This window comes from Galendromus occidentalis, unplaced genomic scaffold (genome assembly GCF_000255335.2).
Source record: "Galendromus occidentalis unplaced genomic scaffold, Mocc_1.1 scf7180000077488, whole genome shotgun sequence".
Classification (NCBI taxonomy): domain Eukaryota; kingdom Metazoa; phylum Arthropoda; class Arachnida; order Mesostigmata; family Phytoseiidae; genus Galendromus; species Galendromus occidentalis.
This window is the reverse complement of record NW_003805476.1, coordinates 1,002,356-1,011,074: the sequence shown is the minus strand read 5'-3', so window position 1 is coordinate 1,011,074 and position 8,719 is coordinate 1,002,356. Positions and strand designations below refer to the sequence as shown.

The 8,719-nt window shown below is 51.0% G+C and overlaps 1 protein-coding gene across 1 annotated transcript in view; it reads left to right on the top strand.

Moving 5' to 3' along the window:
* LOC100903665 (beta-1,4-glucuronyltransferase 1) overlaps nt 1-3,453 on the top strand; it is a 5,621-nt gene extending 2,168 nt beyond the window's left edge. The window contains exons 2-4 of the mRNA XM_029112254.1: nt 1,635-1,817; nt 1,921-2,048; nt 2,210-3,453. Of these exons, the coding sequence (XP_028968087.1) occupies nt 1,668-1,817; nt 1,921-2,048; nt 2,210-3,293 (1,362 nt within the window). The 5' untranslated portion in view covers nt 1,635-1,667 and the 3' untranslated portion in view covers nt 3,294-3,453. The remainder of the gene's footprint in view (nt 1-1,634; nt 1,818-1,920; nt 2,049-2,209) is intronic.
* Nucleotides 3,454-8,719: the final 5,266 nt, after the last annotated feature.

Here is an 8,719-nt window from a genome sequence, read left to right as displayed (position 1 = left end):
CACGAATCGAGAAGCGTTGGCCTCATCCGTGGGCAATTGTTTGCGATGACCTTTTAAGGCTGGCATGTAGACAGTGAGACCCTGTTCCTCTAGCTGAGTCTTCACATCCCGGAAGCCTCGATCCACGAAACACATGTCACCCGCTCTCAAGAAACCGCCTAGACCAGTCGGGTCTCGCATCGCGTCCGCCATGATTTTGGCATCGTTGACATTCGCGTTGTAGGGTCCCAGCATGTCGATGACGTATCCAGTGGTTGTACAGATGGTAAACGGTTTACAAAGTGGCGCTTTCTTCTGTACTGAGTACGATTTTCTCTGGTACGAGTTGTTTGCGCTTTTACCGTGACGAATATACGTTCCATCGAATATCAGAGCCAAAGAATCTCTTGCTCCAAAGAGCTGTCTGACGAACTCTGATGTCTCAGTCTGGATCAAGTCCTCTCGCGCGCGAGCTGAGAATCCGAATCCGACAGGGAGAACGTCTTTCTCCCGAATCGTCGGACCTGCGGAGATCCTTGAGTCGCTGTTCCGGGATGGAGCTACCGTTCCTGATATCAACGAAGATAGTGACGAAGACTGATTCGGGATCTATGTCATGCTCCTAAGTATCATCGTAATAAAATATAAAAATCCCCGCCGGTCAATTCGATCGAAGTGTAGTACCAAGGAGGGCGCGCAGCGTCTGCTCGATGCTCGGGAAGATTCAAATGTGTCCCGCGAGATCCTGGGTCAGAGTCAGACCAGGGAATAGCGATTGGGAGGGGCAATGGGCGTTTACTAAAAAACCATGGAAATCAGTGGTAGGGAATGAAGTGTTCGCGAATGAACCTATTTGGACTATTCCGATTTTGATGAAAATTGGTGTGCGTGTACTATGGGTTTACGGGGTTTATTTGTGACATAGTGTCATCCATGTTCACGAAGGTCTTCGGTGTCTGGGAGCTTGAAGAAATTAAAAATTCGGAAAAAAATGATGATGAAAAGTACTGAGGAAAATGGGACCGGGCTAGAATTGTGGCATTTTTCGCCAGCTTTCCAACGAGACCAAGCACGACCCTCTAGCTCTTACCGTTTTCGAGAAAATCGCATTTTAAGATTTTCGAACTTGGGCCGTTTTCTCGAAACTGGCCGCGTCGATTTCTGGGAGACTCGTGAAAAAGTCTTCTACTAACCGAGAGCTATCACCCTATCTAGTCAGTTTTCCAAAACAGATCGTAGCCGGGATCGCCACGTTATTCGGCTGTACCCTTTGCAGCTCGTTCCGGGAAATTCCGCATGTGTCCCCGTTGGAATTAGGATGAAGGAAGACGGAGGGTCATAGGGGGCGCGCTTTGCAGAGCTTAGATCCAGGTTCAAGTTCCGGGAATGTCATGCATAGGGTCTTCGAGTCCGAATATAAGCCAGCAGGGGTGCTTGATCCGAATCTTTTTCTTGATTTATCCCTGAGAGATTCGGAGCCCCGAGAGCCCGGCCAATGAGTCCGGTAGACACCGATCGCGTTTCTCCTGAGCAGCGGGTATGGGACTGACTCGACTGATGCATGAGGTTCACCCATGAATTTTATCTATCATACGTGATCGGAGCATTCGAAGCTAACGCATCGAGTAACCTTGCGGGGCATCATTCGATTTCAGATGATATGAGCGTATACACGGTAAGCCTCCAGGATGGGTCACACAAAGTTTGCTTATCGGAGCGGTCGTGGAGTTTTCGGTCGCGGTTTCCGGCGACGTGCCACGGTTGTCTTGGCCGCATTAGTATTCGTGGTCCTTGTGAACACCACCGCCGCGCTGATCGCGTCCGACTTCAACGCACATGTGAGCATAGGAATTAAGAAAACTGAGCTCAAATAACTAGGAGAAGCCATCATGAATACCGGGCGGTCGATTCTTCGGAGAGAACTCAGTCCCTCGATTGCAGAGTGCCTGGAAGCTCGTGTGGACCAATCGTGCCTTCATGTTCCGAGAGTCCAATGTTACAACCACCACAGTTTCCACGGTTATTAGTACAGGCTTCGATATGCCGACATTCAATCTTCGGAACGTCAGGTAAGAATGACGGATTCGAACGTGTATCGAGCGGAGTTATTCCGGGCTACCGGGAGAGATTCTCCACCAACATGTGTATGATGACCTAATTTATCCCAAAACTCACCAAGACTGAGGATGCCTGCTCGGTAGAAGCCGCTCAAGATTCATATTTCCCTCAGATTGGACCGGTCGGGGCACTATCGAATTTTCGAAGACGTCGTAGTAGCCGAGGACCAGGAGTCCACTTCGAGATCCCAAGTGTGTTTGGCGACTCTCTCGTCGATGGATCGTCTCCTGGGTCTCATGGATATCGCTCAGCACTGGGACGGACCTGTGTCGATCGCGGTTTTCATCCGGACCACCGAAGAGCTCCAGGCTCTCCGCCAATTCATTCGGATACTCGGTATCTGTTCGGATGCGGTGCGTCTGAACTTCGCCTTCCACCTCGTCCTTCCGATCAGCAATCGGAGCCGGATCGATCTCCACGCAAAAGATATCGTGAGTCGATCGAGCGAGTCGACCTCGTGCGCAGACCAGCTTAAATCTCTTTTGCCGGCTCCCCCGCCTGTGCCCATGAAATCTCTGAAGAACGTCGATCTCCTGAAGCTTCTGTTCCCTCAAAACCATCTGCGAAACGTGGCCCGCGACGGATGCGAAAGGATGGGATCGAGGTTCTTCTTCTTGACAGACATCGATATCATACCGAAACCAGCCCTAGCGTCCCAACTCAACGAGTTCCTGCAACCACGACAAGCCAGCAAAGAGATATTTGTGGTGCCCACGTACGAGATGCATGATCATGCCGAGATGCCCCAGAGCAAAACAGACCTTCTAAAAATGGTCTCTGTGGGCTATGCGAGACCGTTCCATAAAATTGTGTTCATACATAACCAGTACGCCACCAACCACGATCTGTGGGAGCGTATTCCCAGAAAGAGTCCCGACAAGATACACGTCGCATATAAAATCAATAACTACGAATTTTTCTACGAGCCCTTCTACGTCGCCCCCTTCAGCGTTCCTCGTCACGATGAACGCTTTGTGGGTTACGGCTTCACTCGAAACACACAGGTGTACGAGACTTACCGAGCGGGGTTCTCGTTTCAAGTCCTCGACGAGGCATTCGCCGTTCACCGCGGCATCCAGACTAGGAAGGGCCGGGGCTTCTGGCGCGAGAAACAAAACGTTCAGAATAGAAGACATTTCCTCCAATTCAAAAAAGACATGCAGACACGCTATGGCACAGCCAAAGCGACCGTGTAGTCTCCTGAAGATCGACGCAAGGTATCAGTGATGTTACTATTGCGTAAACGTATTCCTGATATGGGTGTGACGGTTATTGTGATGAGCGGGAGGACATCCTGAAACGATTGATAAAGGAAAAGTGAGATAGGAGGGAAGAACAGACAGCAGCGTGCTCCTCTAGCTCAAGCTTATTGTGATCGCTGATCATAGGTACCTAATGGGGAACGAGAGCGTTTCTCGAGAGAGAGTACAATATCTCGAAGACCAGAAAATCAAGTTCTGAACAGCCTAGCGGAAAGCACATTTCGAAAACTATCTTCTGAGCTCGAGCTCTCTCTCCCAGCGAAACGCACTCTCTCTCGACGTGCCGACCCCGCAAGCCTGAAATGTGGATTTTGAATCTTCGATGTGTTCGTCTAGCTCGTCTTCGCAACTCCTCCGACAGAATTCCAGACATGACTCGCCAGAAAAGTCTGCAAGTCGATTCGAATCGCAATTGCTGTATGTACACTCATTGTAGTGCGGCAAGAGACCAACTAATTCCTCCGGACTAGCACCTTTCGGGAACAGAACTTCGGGTAGTTCTCGCGAAGCCCCAACCTCGGGGAACGGATTAACTTACTGTTATCGTCCGGGAATGCAATCTCTCTATCTCCGACCCTGTTGACGACACCGTAAATTTTATCGACGGAGACATCAATTCGAAGTATATGAAGAACTCCTCGAAATGTGCCTCATGATGATCCTCAGACGTGGAAACGTCTCGGAGCTCTCTAGTAGCATCGATGATCCGCGTCAGAATGTTGTGAAAGAATGAGGCGAATTGTATAAAATGTAATATTGTCAACTCTACGTGAAATGCGATCAGATTTGATGCTGCACCAGTTTTCCAAGAAATACAAACCCCTAGACAGCCTTGCAATAAAGGTTGCGAATCGAGAAGCCGGCGAATCTTGCGGGCCCTATGAAGGGAGAAAATGTAAAGAAATTTTCGACCGGTAAGGGGAAGGGAATTCCAGCATGAAATAAACTGAGGCTTCATTTGCGAACCTTCATTCTCTCGTCAAACTCGAATAGCCCACAAGAGGTAGCGCTGCGACCCGAAAAGAAAAAATCGTCTCACGGGTCATGAACGGGGAATTATTCTTCATAGAGATCCAAGATGGGTGCCATCGCTTCGGAATGGCGGAAGGAGAGTCGAGGGCGCTAAAGAGGATCCGAGGACCGAAGCCAAGCGTCGCGTTCGACGCGAAAACAGTCGTCGCACCAAATCATCAAGCCTCCTACGCCAGAGCATCGAATTAAACTCGTGGCGGACGCTTCCCCATTCTTGCCTCGCGTGGACAGTCTCAAGCATCTTAGTTTCAACTGACCAACAACCAGACACACGTACCCTCACAGACACGAGCTGAACGAGAGCACAAACGATGAATAAACAAAAAACGGCCACTTACTTAAAAAGACCGACAGTTTAAACAAGAAAGGCTCGCCAAAGAGGTGGCGAAATTCGACGGGTGTGTTTCAGTGGCGGGTCCAGTCATAGAAATAGAGCTGTCTATAAACAACGACCTCATTAAAAGGTGAGAACCCATTCTCATAATTTCAACCAGAGCCATGAAAGCGATTTCGGCGGAAAACACGTGGGAGTCTCACGGTGATTCAGATGATTGACGTCCAGAGAGCTCAGACCACCTAATCATCGGTCGGTCACTCGGTGCAACATCTCAGCCCCATATACCTCTTGTCGGATCGATCACATTAGGATTTATGAGCCGGGGTTGACGACCCGGGAACCTCGAGGCTATCGAGGAGACGAGGCTCGGGAACATGTCTGAAGGTGCTACGTCGACGTCCTGTTGAAGGTCAGCATGACTTATTGATGAGGTTTTTCTATCACAAGACGCCTCAAAAACTTCCGTGTCAGACATCTGCTCATAAATACACTTTGAAACGATCGACAGGTTTCACGGCATTCCGAGGGAAAAATCGCTTTCGCTTGCTACGAAACCTTGGCTCTTGATGGTTCGAGATGTCTAGCCTTGCTGTGTCTATCTCAACGAGCTGGAATTTCGGCGATAGTAGACTCCGCACGCGCTCAAAGTCCATTGGGAAGGTCTCGGAACGCAAGACGAGACTTGAACTCGTCCAACCGACTGACAGACGAGGCTGATGGTTGGGAAAAATGGAAGAAAGCTCCCAGGTAACGATCTCGGTCCCTTCGTTTTCGGATCGATAAAGCCGGATGGTTTGTTTTCTATTCCGACGGGGAAGTCGGAGAACAATCCTCAAGGGGAAAACGAGGGTGGAAGGTACGGAAGGGAAGCCGGGTCAGGTAGCTATCTCGTCCCATCCCAGCTGTTCCGGGCTCTTCGAGGCTGACACGCGTGGCGGAGGACATCCCTGGTGTACCGCTCGGACGGTTTCGCAGACGTCCGAGAGAATCAATAAGCCGTTCATATCGCGTCCGACCCCGGTCTGAGGAGTTGAGCTGCGCAAACAGCGGCGCCCCGTAAAATCAGAGCCGGTCTAATCTGGGACAATTCATTAAACTTAGCGGGCGTCCCTAAATTACGGGAGAGGCTCGCGCTGTCTCTGCCTCCGCTATTTCTCTTCTCGGCATTTTCTCGGTGAACGTCTTGTCTTCCCCGTTTTGTCTCGACGGCCGACGTGTACATCACCGGAGGGGCAACGACTACTGAGCGTGACAAAAGGAGGCCTTCGCACCGGTCTGTTATTCTCACTTATCTCACTCTAAGAAAAAGAAGAACAAGCCCGCGAGCGGGAGAGCAAAGTGCCCGATACGAGAGACTCCTCAACTAATTTCTCGATGGGCTCGTACGTTGCCGTGTTCAGCAGGTCGAGCGGCAATTCATTCTATTGATGCAGCTCCGGGAGGCGCCAGGTTGTTCGACGCATCACCGTTTGTCAACATTGTATCTCGCTAGAGGGGCTCGGATGCCATTAGCATAAATGAGCTCTTCCTGCTCGTTAATAGCCATCGTTATCGCGTGATTCGTTCGACAACTTACGACGCGAAAACAGCTCAGAGTCTACGTCATATATTCTGGAAGCCCCTGAATGGGATCCATGCTCAGGGTCGGGACTCGAGCGTTTGAGGAGAATCGAAATTCCCCTGAGCACGCTCACAGAGCCTCGAATCCCGAAGATAACCGAAATTTCCTCCGCATACTTTTCGTCAAGCCCTCACGGCTCGATGGAAAATCTCGGTGGATCCGAGCAGAGGGCCCTCGCTGTCCCCATACATGAGCCCAGAATCCCAGAGCCGCAACCCGAGCGGCTTGGGGCTGATACGCCGCGCGTCACGATGCGATCCAGTCAGCCCAATGAATGAAGTGACCGGCACAACATGGTTTCATTGGCGCCGAACGAGCGAGTAATGTTCGTTCTGCCCATGATAGAGATCTCTTCAGTGAAAAGTTCTCGCGTACCTCAAACACACTCACGGGCTTGGCTCGTCGATCATATCTGGCTGGTGAGCAGATTTTCGGAGCGTCCGCTCCGAATTCTTCGCCTCGAACGACGTTTCGTGGGTGAGTATCAAACGAATGTCAAACGAGAAAGAAAAATTCGGGCCGAGACTTTCGGTCGTTTCACTCTGATCGGACTGGAGAATGTCGTCGCTGTCTTCAGAGAATCCCTTCTCCCGCGCAATCATCGTCACCGTGCCCGTCATCACGGTCAAGAAATGTCTTAGCTCGAACAACGGCGGGTCGAGAAATCGAGCAAACAAACTGTTGAGACTCCGCAACAAACCGCCAACAGTTTCGCGTGCGACATTGTCGTCATAAGGTATATGTATCCAGTCATCGCCTCTCGTGTCCCGGTTGAGTCGGGCCATTCGTCAGAACTCTTGCTGGTTTGGATCATGAAATCGGTCGACCCTCTGACAGACTCTTTCGGATAGATGGAGCCGTTGGGCGATATAACACCACGTCGCGAGCGTAGGGTAATGGATGCGTCGACACGGTCTCTCGGTCGTCAGGCGACAGAGCGCGAGAGGCTGAAATGAGAGTGAAAGTGCGCGGGAAAAGATAGATAGTAGACTGATAGTTGTCCCGCAACCCCGCGGAGGAGAGCGTGCGAGAGGGTGTAGTTTGTGTTTCGGTTTGTCGTCGCGGGCCAATATTTCCCGGCAGGCACAGCAGCGACGGAAGCATCGACGCCTACCCCAACAGAGACAGTAGCACCCGAATGGAACGTCGAACCGAAACTGTTGCCGTGGAGTGGAGAAGAATGGCGAGTTAGCAACCCGCTTATTTGGCCGCAATAGTATCCGCATTGCCTCCGATGTGCTGCTTCCGATTGGTGTTTGTCGCTCGGTGTCTCTGTCGTTTCTGAGCGTTCGTCGATACTGCATCGCTGTGCAGATTCCACGTCCGACGCCCGTTCCGGGCGTAAATGGAATAGTACCTCATGGGAGACAAACGTGCCGCGGACGGCAGATGAATTATCTTATTTCTTGCACCTACGCTCGGTTCTACCGAATCTTTCGGCACTCGTTCATATGGTTTTCAGTTATTTTATCTCTCGAATCGGTGAGCGGATTCCCTATGGATCCGTGTCCGAGCGCAGCGCAATGAATCAGTTCGCTTACCGGCCCGGTCCGTCGGCTGGTCTTCTTTCGGTCAACGAGACCACCCGAGAATCATTTTGCCCGAAAGTTGCGGCTTCAGTGATTCAAAAATGAAAAGACCGTTTGTCATTCCCCGCTGGGCTCGATTCGCTGACGCCGGCGCTTTTCTGCCGTGAACGGATTACACGATCTGTGAATACATACAGACTCGTTCCAGAAAGTGACCGACCGGTATAAGCGCGGACGCTCAGCGTTTTTCTCACAGTTTCGAAGATCGATTAAGCGCTCAATCACAGACATTCCCGATCCGGGTCTCCATTGCAGTGTGTTTCAACAGGACATATTTCTGTTCCGCGCGTTTATTGAGGGGGATCGTTCGGATCCACCGACGTCATTCCCCGCTCTAAACGCCCCCCCCCCTAAGAGGAACGTCCTCCATTGACTCCGCAGCAAGTCTCATTCATTGAAATTGCCTCGCTCTTCCGCGGTAGCCAGAGGCTCTTCTTGAGATCGCAGCCGTCTTTCGCGGAGACTTGACTCGAGCTCAAATCGAAAGCACTCACCCTGACTCGGGTGGATAGCCAGTCTGAAAATCGTCACGAAAGAGCTACGGGCTCTCGATTCGGATCTCCTCGTACGCGGTGGCGGGTACCCATCTCTGAAAGCATCAGAATCGATCCTTTGAGATCCCTCTTCGTGGCGATGATGGATATCTTCGTAGCTTGCAATCACCTCGGTGTCCTTCGTAAGAGGTAGAGATCAAGATCTCCTAATTGACCGAGGAATTTTCTCTGCGGGTTTCTCTTTTCACGGAAGAAACACCCGCGCAATTCAACAAGGATGACCTAAT